The sequence below is a fragment of the Polistes fuscatus genome, unplaced genomic scaffold, assembly GCF_010416935.1.
Source record: "Polistes fuscatus isolate 324 unplaced genomic scaffold, CU_Pfus_HIC Scaffold2, whole genome shotgun sequence".
Classification (NCBI taxonomy): domain Eukaryota; kingdom Metazoa; phylum Arthropoda; class Insecta; order Hymenoptera; family Vespidae; genus Polistes; species Polistes fuscatus.
Window position 1 is genome coordinate 17,248,030 of NW_025113096.1, and position 17,194 is coordinate 17,265,223.

The following is a 17,194-nucleotide window of genomic DNA, read 5'->3' on the forward strand; positions in this document are numbered from 1 at the left end:
CGAAACTAAAGAACTAAGAAAACATCACGTTGATGAACAACCGCTACTATTCGCGTTATTCCGTTCCAACCACTGAGCAAGACACACGCGTTTTAATAGCAGCGACAAAAGTCTGATAAACATAGCTTGTGCTACGTCGATAATGTCTGATCAATATAGAAGTCAGGATCGGAGTATCTGCTTTCTGCGACTGCTACTAGATGGTGCTCGATTTGCTGCCGGAGTACTTTAATTATGTATATATATATATATATATATATATACACACAAATATAAAGTATCGGGTATAACATGATAAAGCTAAAGTTATTCATCTCTGAAATGATTGCTTGAGAGTAAACCGGTTAATAATTTTGATAATATTTATTTTAACATAATATAAATTATCTTTTACTTTTATACAGAATTTTACAAAATCATACCATTAAGGTAAACCGAAGAACATACAATTTACGAGATAACACATTAAATTAATGACTATTTTATTCCAAAGTTAACATTCAAATATTTCTCTATCTATAGTATGACAGAGCACAATTTTCCTGTTTTACAAAATGATCGAATTCTCAAAACAATTCGTGGTGAACAAGTAGATAAAGTTCCTGTATGGATTATGAGACAAGCAGGACGTTATCTTCCAGAATTTCAAGAAGTTCGTGCGAAGCATGATTTTTTCGATGTTTGTCAAAATCCATTATTGGCAAGCGAAGTAACATTACAACCTATTAAACGTTTTGATTTAGATGCAAGCATTATATTCTCTGACATTTTAACTATTCCACAAGCAATGGGTTTGACAGTTGAAATGGTTCCTAAAGTTGTAAGAAATGTATAGTATTAATTAATAATATATATATATATTTTTTTTCACTAAAATGTTAATGCAATTTTGTAGGGGCCGGTCTTACCTAATCCTTTAAACGATCCATCAGATTTATCACGATTGATAAAACCCGAAGTAGAAAAAGATTTGAAATATGTTGGAGATGCTATAACATTAACCCGTCATAAACTAAAAGGAAAAGTTCCACTTATAGGATTTACTGGAGCACCAGTTAGTATTTAATTATATGCTTAAATATAACATTTATATATGTGTCTATGTTCAATAATCATAGTATCATTTTAGTGGACGTTGATGGGTTATATGATTCAAGGTGGTGGTAGTTCTGTTATGGCTAAACCACGCACTTGGCTTTACAAATATCCAAATGAGTCACATCAACTGTTACAACTTATTACCGACGTAGTAATAGATTATTTGGTGATGCAAGTTAAAGCTGGTGCTCAGGTACAATTAAATAAACAATTATATTATTACGCAATATGCGATTATTAATTAATACTCAATATTATATTTTAGTTATTACAAGTGTTTGAAAGTAATGGAGATTATCTTAACGATGATCTATTTTTAAAATATTCTCTTCAATATCTTGTAAAGATCAGTAATGAAGTAAAGGCAAAGTTAAAGGAACAAAATATTACACAAGTACCAATGGTAAAATTTTATCATTCAATTTCTTTTAAAAAATTAAACAAATTGTTTTTAATATTTCAATGATTACAACACGACTATCTTTTTCTAGATTGTTTTTCCTAAAGGTGCAACGATGAATTCTTTAGAAATGCTTGCAAAAACACAATGCTATGAAGTAATAGGTTTAGATTGGACTGTAGATCTACTGGAAGCAAGAAATCGACTAGGGACAAATATCACCTTACAAGGGAATATGGATCCATGCACGTTATTTGCAACTGCAGTAATTATATTCCAAAATTATTTTCTCTCTTATTTTATTTCATCCAAATAACTAAGATAAAATGGATTTGTTTGTATATAAATACTTTTCATTATCAGGATAACGTTACTCATAGAGCTCAACAAATGGTAGAAGTAATTGGTAAAAGCAGATATATAGCAAATTTAGGTCATGGCATTCTACCAGATACACCAATCTCATCAGTTGAAGCTTTTATAAAAGGTATTCATGCTGTCTAAATATATGGGATGTGATGATGATGTATAATATATAATATATGTACATAACTAAAAAAAAATGAAAAATATACAATATATATGATCGCATTTATAATAAAAATACTATACATTATATAATTACTGTATTTTCTTGGAAAAAAAAAAAAGAAAACCCAATCAGATTGTATCAAGCGAGAGTATCGCAAGTTCAAATATCCCGCCAAGAGTATTGATATAGCCAATCATAGGCAGTCATGTAATCTTAACTGTTCGGTAGGTCAAGTATAAAGTTAGCCGCGGTGACGATGCTGCAGTTCTACCTTCAATTTTTCGCATGTTAAATGTCTATCAGCAGTCTGTTCTGTCGTATCAATGTATGAACCGTTAAAATATAAAAAATATCATTATCGTATTTGTTGCAAAGGCGGTGAACAATATTAAATAAAAATTAAACAATCGAGTGGAGATTATTTCAAAATAATTTTGTTTAGAATGGAGAGTCCTTTACCTCATATTGTTGAAAGTGCAGATTGTGATAGTACGATAAAACCGAAAGATAGGTTAGTCAGTTTGTTGGATCAAATAGAATTACATGTAGAACAACTTCGGAAAGATGCCTGGAGACTTGAAGAAGAAAAGGATACTTTATTAACTACTTTAGATAATATTAGAAATAACGAACTACTAAGTGGATTGGAAGAACGTGAGTTTTATAACTACTATGATCTATGATTTTAAGATATCATTACCTGTCGAACATTCGAGTTGCATCTAGAGAATCTCTTAGAAACATTGTAAAGGTGTATGTATTAGTTTTTGATAAGTGATTTTATCAAATCACGCGAAATTCTTTTTATAATCCTTTTTTATATACGATATCTTATTTATTTTAAGTAATTATATGATATCATTGGTGGTTTTAAATGCTTTTCACAATATACGTTAGTATACAATTTTTTTTCCTCATTTAAATGTTATATTTTTCAATTATTAAATAAAATACAATGAAGCATTTTGTGGATTATTAATTAAAATATTAATTTATAAATATTTAAATTAAACATTAATAGTAAGATATTTATGCCCTTTTTAAGCAGCAGACAAAGATGATGTATTAAGATATGCTGAAAGATTATCCATGCGGTGTTTAACTGTTGATGTTTTAGTGAAGATACAACGTGATAATGTCCAACAGGAGGCATTACATCAAGTATGTGTCATTATAAATATATACATATTTGTAACATAATTTAATAAATATAGGTATCACATTTAATAAACAATCATTATTTTTAAGGTAAATGGTTTAATAGATGGTTTAATTATTAGTCTTCGTCAAGATCCAAGTGGAACCAGACAAAAATGTGCAGCATTTATGAATGCTTGTTCATCTCATGCAATGGGTCATTCAGATAAAAATTTTGAAACTGCCATCCTTGGATGTACCTTAGACGATCAAAAAAGAGTGAAGAAAAGACTGCAAGGTTTATTGGATTATATTGATAAAATGCATACCATTGAATTTCACTAAAAGACCTATGATATATATTATAATGTATATTGCGAATATATTGATTTATGCATTTTCGTAATATGTGTTTTTAGTAAAGTTCTAATATCGATAAACACGAGTATTAAAAAGAAGATGCTTAAATAATCATTCTTTACTATACATATGCAGCAGAATTCTATTATTTTTCTTTACATTTGCTATGATCATACATACACTCACATGTACACGCGATAAAATTTTTGTGAGTTTAGCATCTATATTTTTAATTGTTACAAAAGTGTAAACTACATTATGTACAATAAGAAACAGAGTTTACATAGCCTATAATTACAAATGAATAGAATTGGTTGTGTATATATTATATATTATATAACATATAATATGTCAATGCACACACACATGTGCCCTAAGATTGGACACCAACAATTCCATTCAATATATAAGATTATTAATGACACATGTGATACTCAAAGAATTTTATAAAAAATTAATAGCACAGGCCTCGAGCTTCCTTACCTGCAACATTAATTATAAAATTATGATTATACGTGTAAAAACGAACAGAAAAAAATGAAACAATATAAGAATGATTAAACAAGCAAACATTCAATATATTATTTCACTGTAATTAGTTTTAAATACCAACGAAAGATTATTACATACACGTATATATATTTTGTGCTTTTAGCTTCCAATTAAAAATTAAATTAAAATAAAAAATTAATCAATACTTTTTGTCGCATGTAACTTTAAAAACGTTTATTTGTATATGAATATGAAAAAAAACATTCTTAATTGTGAAACATTTTGAAAAATATATTCTTATTAAATTTTTTGTGTTTATTTTTAACGTAGATTCTTTTTTATTTTTGTATTTTTTACCAAGCACATCATATACATAATCATATTTTTTTAAATCGAGGGTAAACGTTTAATATTATTTTAAGTTATATTTGGTCCTCTGTATTTGTAATTTATTCTACAATTTTTATAAGACTTAATATTGTAATTACCGGCCACGTGGTTAATTATTTTCTTAATTTAGTCTAATTTTATCTAAGATTAAGTATTAAAAAATTGTTTTCTTAAATAGTTTTATAACCACGTAACTATGTTTAAGAATATAATATTTATCAGTTAAAATAATTGTTTAATGTTAATTAAAGTAGCTATAATTCCTTACCACAATATATTAATTCTTTATTGATGAACGAGTTGAAAATTGTTATTATTAGATAAATATTTTCTAATATTATAAAGTACATAATGCTATTAATATCATATGTATTATAACGAAATATAAAATTTATTTTACTTCCTATCTTTTTGTACTTTGTATTTAATATAATTAGAAAGTATAGTTTTTATACTTATTGTTTCAATTATAATTATTATATAATATACAATCTTTTGTTTGGATAAATCACGGGAAATAGAAAATTTGCATACGGCATTAGTTAAAAACAAATGGTCAATCATTTTAATACAAGTGTGTGATCCAATATGTTTTAATTATTTTTAAATGTAAATATCTCCTGAATAAATATACAAAATGATATAGTCATAAGGATTATTTTGTTTTTTTCATGCTCGACAAGAATATCGCAAAAAAATATATATAATTACAATTAAAAAAATTTTGAGATAGCCTTGAAATTTCGTAAAAAAGTAACCTTGAAAAAAAATGATTTCAATCACTAGATTTCTCGCTTGCAATAGTGCAACTTTTTCCTTTCAATGAGATTGTAAACAATATTATATATAGATATTTGGATGATGTGGTTTAGCTGAGACACCCTGTATACATGCGCACGTGTTAATAAAAATAATTACATTCGAATATGATCGGCTAGAGCGCTGTCACATTCTTATTCTGTTACTGTACATTACATTTTGATTGTATATTCTATTGTATTTTGTAATGTTTGTACAATCAAATAGCTTTTTTTAAAAGTATAAGTGTAAACAAAACAGTTTTATGTCTAAACTATTAAAGTTCGTTTTTTGAATTGAAGTATTTTCGTGATGTTAAATGCATTAAGCTTCTACGCATGTGTAAAAAAACGTAGTTTATTTGATATAATTTGTCATATTTATTCTAATTAATTGTATATGAGAATTTTATAAATCACACATTAGAGGTTAATACAAATTTGATATAATTAACACAAGTGTATTAAAGTAAATGCATAAATTATTATATCTCAAAAAGATATTAATTAATTATTTAAAATGTGGTTATTACAATCTCGTAAAGGTAATATTATATATCTTAATATATTATTACAATAAGTAAATCATATAAATCGAATAATGTATCAATTTTGATTTTAGGAAAACTCATATATTTAAAACCGAATATTCCACTAACAATAGGAAGAACGAAAGGTGATATTATTTTATCACACGATGCTTCGATAAGTAAATTTCATGCTTCTTTTGTAGTTAAGACTGAAATGCAAATTGTGGTAATTTATAGTATATTGAGAAATGTTTTTTTTTTCTTCTTTTCTTTTTATAATGATTCTACTCAATTTCTTTTCCATACTTGTGTCATTTTTTAGAATGATAAAGCTACAACTTTATGCATAATTAAAGATGAAGGATCTAAATATGGAACTTATATTTTAAAAAATGATAAATATGAAAAGATTTCAACAAATGTTCATTTAAAGGATCAAGATTCAATTAGAATTGGCCTACAATATGAAATATTTATGTAAAGTTTTCATGTATACATATCTTCTATTGTAATTCTTATATTTGAGATTAACAAATAGTATTGTTATTATTGTGTTGTTTGACAGTGTCAAATATATTCCTATAATTACATTAACGTCTGGATTAGAAGAAGAGGGAAAGAATAAACTTGAAGAAATAATGAAACAAATAGATGGTATTATTGTAAACAATTGGCAACAGCATTGTACACATTTAACGGTGTTATGTCCAAAATTAACGGAAAAGGTTTTTAATTATTTTTCTTTCTTTTTTTGTTATATTTCTTTTTTTATTTAAACCTCGATTTTATTTGATGTTATATATCTATTTATATATGTATTTTTTTGTTATTAGGTAGCTGTAGCATTAGCAGCTGGTATAGTTATCGTTACCGTTGATTACTGGGAAGCAGTGAAATTTGCTATGGAAAATGAACATCCAATTCCTAAAACTGATAATTATATACCACGCATAAAAGAGGAATATATTCCCAGAGGAATAGTTTCTCTTCATCCAAATGATAAACGCAAGAAATTGTTTAATAAAAAATCATTCTATTTCTATGATTTAAATCTATTTGAGATGTATAAATTAATGGTAAAATTAGCAGGTAATTCATTCATTCGAATTAAATTAATTTATAATTAATGACGCTTTGTGTTTTATAAATGATTTAGATGGAGAGGCATTTTTCATAGATTTGAAAATTAACCAGGATTTGTGGTTCGGAGAAGACGCCGTTCATGTACAAACTAATAAAGAGAATGAATTATCGAGAATTTTTAGGCGACACTACGATAATATATGCAAGTTGATTTTGTTTGTATGTAAATAATTTCGATGATTTTATTAATTTGAATATTTTATTTTTAGTCTGGACGTTGCAACGTAATAAACAAAGATTTATACATGATTCTGAAATACCACTCGCTATTTTATATTGTTCTATCGAAAAGTACTGTAATCCAAAATATCAGTTTTCAAATGTTTTTAAAAAAGAAGAAAAATTTGATTTTTTTTTACCTGAAACACTTGTAATGGATACACAAGATCTAGAACTTATAACAGAAGTTTCTGCACCTACACAAAGAACTTTCTATACAAAGCAAAAAGATAATGTTAAGAAATCATCCGAATTTGTTGATAACAGTGACAGATACACCGAAGTATCTGCAAGAGAAAAATCAGATGATGAAATATCAGAAATTCTAATATCAGATGATGAGGAAGTATCAAATAATTTCATACAACCTACTACTTCTTCATCTTCATTATTACCAAAATTTACGGAATCAGAAGAAAGTAGTTCAAGTGATTTATTTATTGATAACGTCGAAGTTCGTGAAAATTCATCAAATGAAGAGCGAGATACATTCACAGCAAAAGAATCTCAATCATTTGTGGGGCAACAAGAAACAAAAATTACAGAAAACTTGTCTACAATGAAAGTATTAAGTAATAAATGCTTACAAAACGAAGTAAATTATTTTATCTTCTATGTGATATATACACAACAATTTTTTCTTTTTACTTAAAAATATTTAATATTTCGTACAGAATACCACAGAGAGTGCTATTACGTCAAATATATTAATACAGAAACGTTCAATTGGAAAAACATTCCGAAAGGTTAGTGAATTAATGCATTTTACACAGAAATGTTATATAATTTTGAAATTATTATGTATATACTACTTAATTATATATTTTTATTAATTAATTTAGGCAAATGTTAAAATACCTGAAAAGAGAATAAGACTTTAGCCATATATGGAGTTATTAAAGATTGCAGAAGATTTTATTAATGTTTAAGTAAACAATAATTTTGTAATAAGCATTTTGATAAATAAAGAAAAAATTTATTATTTTCTGTACAAATCTGGAATATTTCCGACTAAACATTTTTACCGTTACGATCTTAAGAGAGCTAACGTACCGATTGTATTTAAATCAGTTTATATTTGGCGGGCATCAAACTACTAAGATAAGATGGCGTTGATGTCGTCAAATTTCAAATTAGTAGAAATCATCAATAGTGTTATATATTTCATGATATTCATAGTACAAGAAAAAACATTGAAATGTGGTGTTTGTTGTTTACACGTGATGGTTTTATAAGAAACGTGATTTTTGTTTAATCACAACGTGAAAATTAATAAATATTGAGAAATGGTAAATGTTCTGAAAGGCATTCTTGTGGAATGGTATGTAAGTTTATGTTACAATAAAGTAAAAATAATAATCTAAAAAAGTTACATACTTTTAATTTTTTTGGTTTTTTTTTTATGTATAGTTTAATTGTATGTAAAATGCAATTGTATGCAATTTAAATATTATTTTTTTCCCAGTGATGCAGCGATGAAACAATTTCTTTTACATTTGGATGAAACTCTCGCTCTGGGAAGAAAGTTTATAATACAAGATCTGGATGAAAGGCATTTATTTATTTCTGTCGACATTTTAGAGACATTACAAGCTAAAGTGGATGATCTTATGGATCAAATATCATTTCCATTAGCTGAAAAAGGAATATAAATAATAATATAAATTAAAAAGAAATATAAATTTTGTATAAGTTAATTGGTTGTACAATTAATAAAAATGTCAGCAAGAGAATCAGGTAGGATAAAGGATGCTTATCAAAAAAGAGTCCTCGATGATGCTGCACGCAAGCGTAGACAAAAGAAAGCGCTGGAAGCTTTGGAGCAAGATAACTTTCACGATGATCCGCATGCTGATTTAGGTGAATTTTTTTAATATTATTTACTATATTCTATCATCAGAGTTTTGTAAATTTGATTTTATATGTAAAATGTATTAAACAATTTCACTTCTTAAAATTAATATAAGATTATTTTCAGTAATGAGCAAGAAAGTACCCAAATTTCAGGAAACATTGGACAATAGAGGTGGTAGAAAAAAGAAAACCAGATCTGCAGAATATTATAAGCAACGTTTTCGTAAAACATTTGGTCAATTGGTCGAAGAAGATCTCAATGCAAATCCATCTCCACCTAATTATATCTCTGCGCAAGCTCCCCCATCTCGTTTTCCTGAAAGACATTTTTGTGCAGTTTGTGGTTTTCCTAGTAATTACACATGCATCCCATGTGGAGCTAGATATTGCAGTGTCAAGTGTTTAGGTACGCATCTCGATACAAGATGTTTAAAATGGACAGCTTAGATTATTTACTTTTTTGTCCTTATTGTACTATAAAGAAAATATAATTGAACATTTACAAAAAAATAATTAAAAATAATATTTTATATGAAAATTTTTATGATCCTTTTATAATATAAATTAAAATATGTATATAAATTTATAAATATTATAACAGGATTAAAAAAATACTAAACATAATTATGTATAATTTAATTATCTTCTTCTTCTTCTTCTTCATTCTTTAATTTAGGCAAGTTGCCTGTTTCGTAACGACGTTTTTCTGCCTATTGCACTGTTAAATTGTCGCACCATCGTTTTCGTGGGCGCCCCGTACTTCTGCGGCCAATCGGTGATTTATCCCGTGCAATTCTGCCGATTCTTGTTGTTCATTCTGCTAATAGACAGAGTGTCGTTTCTATGAGCCGCAAATTTTTTTACGTTGGGTAGGGAGCTAACCTGATCCAACAACCTTCCTCCTTTTCCCGGGCTTAGGACCGGCAACATGATCACTGACCTTGATCCGTCCAGCGATCATGCAGGCGGAGTTTAATTTAATTATGTAATAATAAAAACCAAATCGTTCATATAAATATTGATATAAAATATATAACATAAACGATGCAAAAAAAATATTAGTAATCACATTAATAAGAAGAAGATATTTTTTTGGGAAGTAATGAAATACAGATTATTACAAAGAGTTGTCTTTAGTTAAACATTTTAAATTAATCAACAGATTTATCTATTAATAATTGGACTGTTTATTATAAAAGTGGTGTGTACATTTTTGAGGAAGAAAAGTAAAGAGAGAAAACACCAACTTTTAATATTTTATTTATAATTAATTGAAATTTTGTTTTCTTAATTTTTTCTTATAAGTTGACTTGCAGCTATGCACTAATTATGAAAATGTTTTTTTTCCTTTTTAAGTAATTTAAAACAAATTAATTAAGTATCCGAAGATAACGTAGGAAATTAGGAAAGCATGACAAGCACAGCTAATGAGGGTTCATAGTATCGTTATCGTTAGTCATGATAATGACAGTATCGTGTAGAATAACTCTACGGAAAAGTATGGAAAAAATGTTTGCAAATTTAATTATTGTGCGACGAATAAAAGGAATAAAGTAAAGAAATCGTATCGTATCCGCGTATTTAAAAAGTTTTATTTAGTGTCAATCATAATAATATCAAAGTGTTTGCTGTCAAAGTGTTTATAGGTTAGTTTGAGTTAACATAACGTGAATTTCACACAAATTATCACTGTATATGTATTTATATACATAATAACATAAACGTTTAATAAATCACTTTTTATTTATTTTTTTAACAAGTTAATTCTGCATTATTATTTGGCATGGTGATCGTTTTGAAAATAATACTTGTTAAACCTACTTAACAAGCCTAAAATAAAATACAAAAAATAAATAAATAAATACGTATAGATTGTAAAAGTGGAGAGAAAAATTGAATTTTCACATGACAATAGTATGATATTAAATAAAACATAAATAATTTTGAATTTCCACTTATTTGTGAAAAAAATATATCTATCAGTCGATAATTTCAATGCGATCGGTAACAGTAGGAATCCTTTCGATCGTCGATAATGTAGGATAGAAAAGTTAGATTAAGATAAGAAGAGAAAGATAAGAAGAATGAGATTAGCGATAAAGTAAATATAATAGTTCGAATGTGTGTATATCGACGGTATGTGTCAGTGAAATTTGCCCTCTATCGGCGTGTCCTCGCGTTAATTCGATCATCAGGTGTTTGAAAGATTTACACACGAAGAATAGTATGTGTTTGCTTCAGCCTTTCCGTCCTTTTCTTATTCTTCATCTTCGACAAGTGTGTGCGTGTGCGTGTGTTGTGTGTGCAAGGTGCGTACGCAGCGCGGTGCGTGCGGCATATATAGATAGATAATATTTTGATATCTCACTTGGGATTAGTTGAATTAAATTTATTCAAAAAAATAAATCAATTGTTGAAAGCGCGAGAAAGAAAATAACAACAGGAAAAGAAGAGAAGATTTCAGATGACATGAAATAATTCTAAATGTTAGCGGCCAATCACAAATAAGCAGTTAAATGGTAATCAGTTAAGGGGACAAGTTTTTCTCTTCGAATACTATTTATCAACGAAATAGAGAGACAAGTACTTAAGTAAAGTATATCAACAAAAAAACAAATAAGAAATAAGGTAAATTAGTAACACATTTATATATAGAACATTTTTTTTTATTATCCGTAGGTGCAATTAAATAAAGTAGGTTTTTCATTTTGTTCATTCTCTCTCTCTCTCTCTTTCTCTCTCGCTCTCTCTCTCTGTAATATTCGAAATAAAAATATAACATAATTTGATTTTTGACTGCATCTTTAGACGTTGAGTTTTAAAAAGAAAAATAAAGAAAGATAGAAAAAAGGAGAAAAAAGAAAGAAAGAAAGACAGAAAAGGGAAAATAAAAGGGGAGTTAATGTTGACATCAAGTGGGACAAGGTAAAAGGAAACGAACGAACTAAGTTTTCTCGTCCTCTCGATCTGATCACGAACGTGGACGCGGATGTTCTTACTTATGTTTGTACGCATCTCGATAAGATCTTTTCATCTCTCTCTCTCTCACTCTCTCATTCTTCCTTTCTTTTCATCTTTTTCCCTCTCTCTTATTCACTGTTTCAAACGTTTTCTCAAAGGTGTGCGACTGTTTAATTGCAGAGTTAATTACGGTCGATCCGTACGACGTAATATAAGTGCTATGATGAGTTTAAACTCTTGCCCGGATAAAAGTTCATGTCATCGTGATGACTCCTCGAGGGATGCTGAATTGGATGTTAACAAGTTGGAGAATAAACTTCCAGAGGAACTATGCCGCTTAAAATCACAAGTTGCTGGTCATTACTTTGATAATGAAAAAAATTCGATAGGTAAGTCGGTTTTTTTTTTTACATTATTTTTCTTGATTATCTTTCAATGGATGTCCATGGAATAATAATCTATGTTACATTTTAATGAAATACCAAACGATCAATTTTTCGTATACAAGCATTGTGCGTGTCGCATTTAATCATTGGATCGTTTATTATGAAAATGATATAAGTTCATTTTCGTACAAAAAAAATGGAGAAAATGTAATTTTTTATTAATTACTAATGAAAAATAATGCGATTAAGGTGTTTTCTTAATTTTTGTTCTTTTTCAGAATTATACTTACGTCACTTTTATATAATAAGAGAGGTCTAATTATTTAATTATACTTTTTTTATATGTTTTTAATTATATTTTATGTTTGTTTTAAGTAGAAGAAAGGCGTATGTTACACCAACTGTTTCATTCATTACTGCAACGTGCAGCGAGTTGTTTTTAGATTTTCTTGGAAATTTTATTAAATGTAACCGTAATTGTCTTTATTACGCTCTCTCTCTCTCTCTTTTATGGATTTGAGGGGTTTCGGTTCCTTTACAATCGTTTAACAAAAATTCTTAAATCTATCTCACATTTCTATATTACAAATGTGTACAAATTAAAAGACAAAAAAAATAATATTTAAATAAAATTCAAAATTAATATTTACATACAAATTAAAATTATTATCTATTATTAAAATCGAATTGAAATTACTAAACTTAACATACGTTCTTCTTTTAGACCGTCTCATATTTATTTCTTTATTCATTTATTAATTAATTATATTTCACAAACGTAACTTCATTACATCTTCTCAACGACGAATTTAAATATTAATGCCAGTAATTGCAATACTGGATTAGGTTTAACAATAGAGAGAAGAAAATTAATTTTATGATTTATTTTATAATGCAAATAAAATCCTCGTTTAAAATAAATTGTAAGATAAATTTTTGTAGTCCACTATTATATAATTACCAATATATATATATAGGTAGGTATATATTTATTAGCTTACATCATCGAAGCTTCTTATTAGATAGGATCTAATTGAAATTAGAATTGTTTGAATTAGATCGTTCTTCGAGAGGTAAACAATTTTACCTCTTTACGCGTGATCCATCTTCTTTGACGTCAGTTAGTTGGTTAATACGTGACGTCACCTTAATCTCATATAATGATCCCATTGTCATACATTTAAAGTATCAAGCTTATCATTGGGTTTCATATCTTTATACGAGAGATATTTTTCACGATTATTCACGAAGGAAAATTTATTTCATTTTTTAAAAACTAGTATTTTTTTCATCACGAATCGCTCAATTTTGTCTCCTCTCAACAAAAAATAATAATTGTCTAATATAAGATATTAGAGTGGGTTGAAAATTGTTGAGCCTCAACAACACACACAACACAAAATTTTTATTTTCTTTTAAAAATAAAAGTGAATAAACGAAAAACAAATTGTTTCTATGTTAGGCTTAAAACTTTTCAATCCATCACCCGAGTATATTATTTTTATTCTTTTTTTATCAATTATTCTTAATTTATCGTTAACTCTCTATTACCTCGAAACTTTCCACTGACAATAAATAAACAAATATTATAAATGCTATAATATTTTTCTCTTTAAATCAGATAACTTTTATCTAAACGACTTTTCTTCAACAATGTCGTGCTCTCAAGATAAAAAATTAATAATGCTTTATTTTGAGCATCTGGTATTATAAATATAGAAATAATTTTTTTAATGATAAATTAGAAATAAGAGAGAGAGAGAGATTTGCGTGTTTTTATTTTGAATTAATTTAATTAATTAAACAAACACACACCAATAAAAAAAGAATAAAAATATGATTGCAAGGGATAAATAATTAGGTGGAGGATGGGGTGTGGGGTTCGTCAATTAAGAAAGAATCGCATAATTAATTTATCCCATCACGTTATTGTAACTCGCACTTGTTTTTCCATTGCAACTTATGCAACCGGTTAGGCATAGAAATTATGTTTCCAGGTATGTTACGTACTCCATTGGGTCGTGTGTTAAAACCTATCATTAAGCCTCATCTCGGTGAAAGAGAAATAACCTTCTATGAGAATTTAAAAAGCTCTCAAGACGAGACGACCTTGGAATTGAGAAATCATGTGCCCGAATATTTCGGTACGACGGAAATATTATACTCCGAAAAAAGTACGTAGTATAGATCATCGTTATAATTCTTGTTTTAATTATTTGATTATAATTTTAATTAGAAATGATGTACACCAAAATAAATATATAATATATTTAATTACAATTTTTATTAGAAATTATGTAAATTAAATATATAATTGTAATATTTATATTTATTGTTATATTATATTAAATATAATAGTAGTAGTAGCAGCGCAGTAATAATAGTTTTATTAGTAGTAGATTTATTTATTGTATTCAATATAATATATGTAAATTTATGTTCATATATTGCAAATGCAAATATAATATATACTTACCTAAACATATTTAATATATTTATATTTTTATCTTGGTAAAAAAATATAAATATTATAATAAATTTAATCTTTCGCGATTTTCTTGCCAATTTCATTGAATTTAATGTAATTGAATTGAATTTGTTTTTAAATAGAAATAAAATTCGTCGTCCTGCAAGATATAACAGATGGCATGGCTGAACCATGCGTGATGGATATCAAAATTGGTAAACGTACGTGGGATCCTTTGGCTAGCGAAGAAAAAAAAGCTAGCGAGGAGAGGAAATACGCGCAATTGAAGGAAGCTTATGGCTTTTGTATCACAGGTTTTCAAGTTTATTGTCTCCCGAATGGCGAGCTTAAGAAGTTCGACAAGAATTATGGCAAGACGCTAACTCCCGAAGGAGTTGTCGAAGGTACCGATGAAATGTTGTTTACAAAATCAAATAGAAGGGATGAATCGTATCGTAATTTATCTAGATATAATAATCTCGAATATTTTAATTATAGAATTTTTCTAAATTTTCGATAGTATTCAAATTATTGAATGTATGATACAAAAAGCAAATTTTTTCTTCTACATGTCCAAAAAAGCATTGACACAAGTTAAGATATAACTTATTGGATTGTTATTATAATTAACAACAAAATTGTAAAACTTCCAGTATAAAAATGAATTATTCACTCTGTATAATATTATTATAAATATGAAACATGTGTCGATATTTGTGTTATCACATTCTTAAAGAATGTTTTAGAAAGCACTTACAATCGGTTATTTGCTTACTATGATATATTATAACTAGATAAATCTGAATCGTGTTAGTTAAATATTAAAAAAAAAAAAAATAATGTTCACACATACAAAAAACAAATTGATTAATATTTCTTTAAGCATTGAAGATCTTTTTAAACGTGACACCGCAAAGGCCAAAAGTGTATCGTCTGCTGATCGTCAAATTATTGTCTTTGCTTTGGGAGATCCTCGTTATATTTCGTAAGCAAACAAATTTTCGTTTCTATTCGAGTTCGCTGTTGATCGCTTACGATGCTGGAAGGTTGCGTTATTGCTTGCATTTGGAAAAAGAGGATAAAAAGAAATTATCGAGGTATTGTCAACGAGCCAAATCCTTTTCTTCAACGTTGTCCCCGACAATGGACAAGGAGAAGAATTTGGACAAGGGTCCAAGTTGTTCACCAAAAGAGACATCAGCACCACCATCACCAACACAAAGTGTTTCATGTTTACGAAGAAAGGTTTTAGAAAAGACGCGATCGTTGAAACGTAGCGTGAGTTTACAATTCGGTAGTAAGGAATGTTCGAGTTCTTTTGAAAAGGATACTACTAAGGAGAATAAGAAATTCTCGCCGTTCTTAAAAATAAACGATTCCTACGATCCAAATTTTAGAGTAGATAGACTGTGTCGTACTCATTCACAAGTTCATAATTTCGATCAGGAGTTAGCCAATATGAAGGAGGATTACTTCGCACTTTTGAACGAACTAAGTAGTACATCCGAGGACAAGAACAATTGGGTCAGGGTGAACATGATCGATTTCACTCACGTCTTTCCAGCACCAAATGAGACCGCAGGCTTGGACTTCAATTATCTCGAGGGTATTGGAAATTTGATCAAACTTTTCGAGACCTTTCTTACATAAAGAGAAGAAGAAAAAGACAAAATTACGAGAAGAACGACGATTCATCTTGACGTTTAATAACACGTAAGAAGAAAATATTACGATCAATGATCTATATAGACATATATGTATATGAATATGTATATGTGTATCATGTATTATATCTATACTTGATAATCCTGTTAAACCATTTTTTTAACGAAAGTCTATACAAGACTGGAATTCATTACCTTTAGTTTCTTCTTCTTCTTCTTCTTTTTCTTCGGTAAATATAAGATACATAGAAAGAGAAAAGAAATGACTCGTATATGTATATACATATATTTTGTTCTTGCATGTCAAAAAATGATTGACACAAATAAAGATAAAACTAATCGCATTGTTATAATTGTTATTATTATTATATTTATTATTATTATTATTTTTTTTTTTTTTATTTTAATTTTTATTTTTATTTTATTCACCATTCATTCGTAAACAATTTTTACATTGTCGCTGCAAACTTTTTGTTCGGAGTAATTTCAGTTATTTTCTTTTTTTTCAGTTCTCGGTTAGCGACCTATCAACTGAGAATAATAATTAATAAAAATAATTCGCTTAATTCGTCGTAACATTTATAATAATATTTATAATATATATCTATATATATATATATATATATGTATATATATAAAGATTTATTTTATTTATTTATATATTTATATCGATTGCTTACGATCATCGCCTGCAGTCACGTGGCACATCGCTCGTCACATTTTCTCAAACACTCGTGTTATTTTTTTTGTTTTCCTTTTCTTTT

At 27.7% G+C, this 17,194-nt stretch overlaps 6 protein-coding genes and 1 long non-coding RNA gene across 13 annotated transcripts; 6 read left to right on the plus strand and 1 right to left on the minus strand.

Moving 5' to 3' along the window:
* Positions 1–45: 45 nt before the first annotated feature.
* LOC122517198 (uroporphyrinogen decarboxylase) lies at positions 46–2,068 on the plus strand. 2 transcript variants are annotated; one of them, XM_043635634.1, is made up of 7 exons: positions 46–429; positions 523–808; positions 896–1,054; positions 1,130–1,291; positions 1,364–1,501; positions 1,590–1,763; positions 1,862–2,068. In XM_043635634.1, exons 2-7 carry the CDS (start codon positions 524–526, stop codon positions 2,000–2,002), a joined length of 1,059 nt encoding a protein of 352 aa, XP_043491569.1. In that variant the 5' UTR covers positions 46–429; position 523; the 3' UTR covers positions 2,003–2,068. The 2 variants fall into 2 exon arrangements, with proteins under 2 accessions (XP_043491569.1, XP_043491568.1); XM_043635633.1 differs by having other exon boundaries at positions 50–429; positions 523–820.
* On the minus strand, positions 723–3,001 carry LOC122517201. Of its 2 annotated transcripts, none has more exons than XR_006303740.1 (3): positions 2,731–3,001; positions 909–1,012; positions 723–812 (listed from the first exon to the last, which is right to left on the minus strand). It is a non-coding gene; the product is annotated as an uncharacterized LOC122517201 (long non-coding RNA). The 2 variants fall into 2 exon arrangements; XR_006303741.1 differs by lacking the exon at positions 2,731–3,001 and adding an exon at positions 2,124–2,213.
* Positions 2,287–4,293, plus strand: LOC122517199 (BAG family molecular chaperone regulator 2). Of its 2 annotated transcripts, none has more exons than XM_043635635.1 (3): positions 2,287–2,684; positions 3,076–3,191; positions 3,279–4,293. In XM_043635635.1, exons 1-3 carry the CDS (start codon positions 2,474–2,476, stop codon positions 3,510–3,512), a joined length of 561 nt encoding a protein of 186 aa, XP_043491570.1. In that variant the 5' UTR covers positions 2,287–2,473; the 3' UTR covers positions 3,513–4,293. The 2 variants fall into 2 exon arrangements, with proteins under 2 accessions (XP_043491570.1, XP_043491571.1); XM_043635636.1 differs by having other exon boundaries at positions 2,288–2,684; positions 3,079–3,191.
* Positions 4,294–5,129: 836 nt separating this feature from the next.
* LOC122516519 (nibrin) lies at positions 5,130–8,088 on the plus strand. Of its 2 annotated transcripts, XM_043634384.1 has the most exons (9): positions 5,130–5,751; positions 5,829–5,962; positions 6,059–6,213; positions 6,302–6,461; positions 6,570–6,825; positions 6,893–7,021; positions 7,089–7,693; positions 7,773–7,844; positions 7,941–8,088. In XM_043634384.1, exons 1-9 carry the CDS (start codon positions 5,727–5,729, stop codon positions 7,977–7,979), a joined length of 1,575 nt encoding a protein of 524 aa, XP_043490319.1. In that variant the 5' UTR covers positions 5,130–5,726; the 3' UTR covers positions 7,980–8,088. The 2 variants fall into 2 exon arrangements, with proteins under 2 accessions (XP_043490319.1, XP_043490320.1); XM_043634385.1 differs by lacking the exon at positions 5,130–5,751 and having other exon boundaries at positions 5,839–5,882; positions 6,059–6,226; positions 7,941–8,086.
* A 181-nt stretch (positions 8,089–8,269) lies between these two features.
* Positions 8,270–8,852, plus strand: LOC122516521 (general transcription factor IIH subunit 5). The gene is made up of 2 exons (XM_043634387.1): positions 8,270–8,419; positions 8,564–8,852. Exons 1-2 carry the CDS (start codon positions 8,385–8,387, stop codon positions 8,748–8,750), a joined length of 222 nt encoding a protein of 73 aa, XP_043490322.1. The 5' UTR covers positions 8,270–8,384; the 3' UTR covers positions 8,751–8,852.
* LOC122516520 (zinc finger HIT domain-containing protein 1) lies at positions 8,745–9,465 on the plus strand. Its single transcript, XM_043634386.1, has 2 exons — positions 8,745–8,958; positions 9,077–9,465. Exons 1-2 carry the CDS (start codon positions 8,817–8,819, stop codon positions 9,397–9,399), a joined length of 465 nt encoding a protein of 154 aa, XP_043490321.1. The 5' UTR covers positions 8,745–8,816; the 3' UTR covers positions 9,400–9,465.
* Positions 9,466–10,369: 904 nt separating this feature from the next.
* Positions 10,370–16,417, plus strand: LOC122516496 (inositol polyphosphate multikinase). Of its 3 annotated transcripts, XM_043634356.1 has the most exons (7): positions 10,370–10,598; positions 11,373–11,580; positions 11,761–11,959; positions 12,094–12,302; positions 14,297–14,473; positions 14,910–15,170; positions 15,650–16,417. In XM_043634356.1, the coding sequence occupies exons 4-7, from the start codon at positions 12,134–12,136 to the stop codon at positions 16,414–16,416; spliced, it is 1,374 nt and encodes a 457-aa protein (XP_043490291.1). In that variant the 5' UTR covers positions 10,370–10,598; positions 11,373–11,580; positions 11,761–11,959; positions 12,094–12,133; the 3' UTR covers position 16,417. The 3 variants fall into 3 exon arrangements, with proteins under 3 accessions (XP_043490291.1, XP_043490290.1, XP_043490292.1); XM_043634355.1 differs by lacking the exon at positions 11,761–11,959; XM_043634357.1 differs by lacking the exons at positions 11,373–11,580; positions 11,761–11,959.
* Positions 16,418–17,194: the final 777 nt, after the last annotated feature.

Bases quoted from the DNA above. Each gene is read 5' to 3' on its own strand.
- LOC122516521 (XM_043634387.1), top strand. From the start codon at position 8,385: ATGGTAAATGTTCTGAAAGGCATTCTTGTGGAATG. The intron at 8,420-8,563 runs GTATGTAAGTTT...TTTTTTTCCCAG, and splicing joins AAAGGCATTCTTGTGGAATG to TGATGCAGCGATGAAACAAT.
- LOC122516519 (XM_043634384.1), top strand. From the start codon at position 5,727: ATGTGGTTATTACAATCTCGTAAAG. The intron at 5,963-6,058 runs GTAATTTATAGT...GTCATTTTTTAG, and splicing joins AGACTGAAATGCAAATTGTG to AATGATAAAGCTACAACTTT. The intron at 7,845-7,940 runs GTTAGTGAATTA...TAATTAATTTAG, and splicing joins TTGGAAAAACATTCCGAAAG to GCAAATGTTAAAATACCTGA.
- LOC122517198 (XM_043635633.1), top strand. From the start codon at position 524: ATGACAGAGCACAATTTTCCTGTTTTACAAAATGATCGAATTCTCAAA. The intron at 821-895 runs GTAAGAAATGTA...GCAATTTTGTAG, and splicing joins TTGAAATGGTTCCTAAAGTT to GGGCCGGTCTTACCTAATCC. The intron at 1,292-1,363 runs GTACAATTAAAT...ATTATATTTTAG, and splicing joins AAGTTAAAGCTGGTGCTCAG to TTATTACAAGTGTTTGAAAG.
- LOC122516496 (XM_043634356.1), top strand. From the start codon at position 12,134: ATGATGAGTTTAAACTCTTGCCCGGATAAAAGTTCATGTCATCGTGAT. The intron at 12,303-14,296 runs GTAAGTCGGTTT...TTATGTTTCCAG, and splicing joins TAATGAAAAAAATTCGATAG to GTATGTTACGTACTCCATTG. The intron at 15,171-15,649 runs GTACCGATGAAA...TATTTCTTTAAG, and splicing joins TCCCGAAGGAGTTGTCGAAG to CATTGAAGATCTTTTTAAAC.
- LOC122516520 (XM_043634386.1), top strand. From the start codon at position 8,817: ATGTCAGCAAGAGAATCAGGTAGGATAAAGGATGCTTATCAAAAAAGA. The intron at 8,959-9,076 runs GTGAATTTTTTT...GATTATTTTCAG, and splicing joins TGATCCGCATGCTGATTTAG to TAATGAGCAAGAAAGTACCC.
- LOC122517199 (XM_043635635.1), top strand. From the start codon at position 2,474: ATGGAGAGTCCTTTACCTCATATTGTTGAAAGTGCAGATTGTGATAGT. The intron at 2,685-3,075 runs GTGAGTTTTATA...GCCCTTTTTAAG, and splicing joins ACTAAGTGGATTGGAAGAAC to CAGCAGACAAAGATGATGTA. The intron at 3,192-3,278 runs GTATGTGTCATT...ATTATTTTTAAG, and splicing joins AACAGGAGGCATTACATCAA to GTAAATGGTTTAATAGATGG.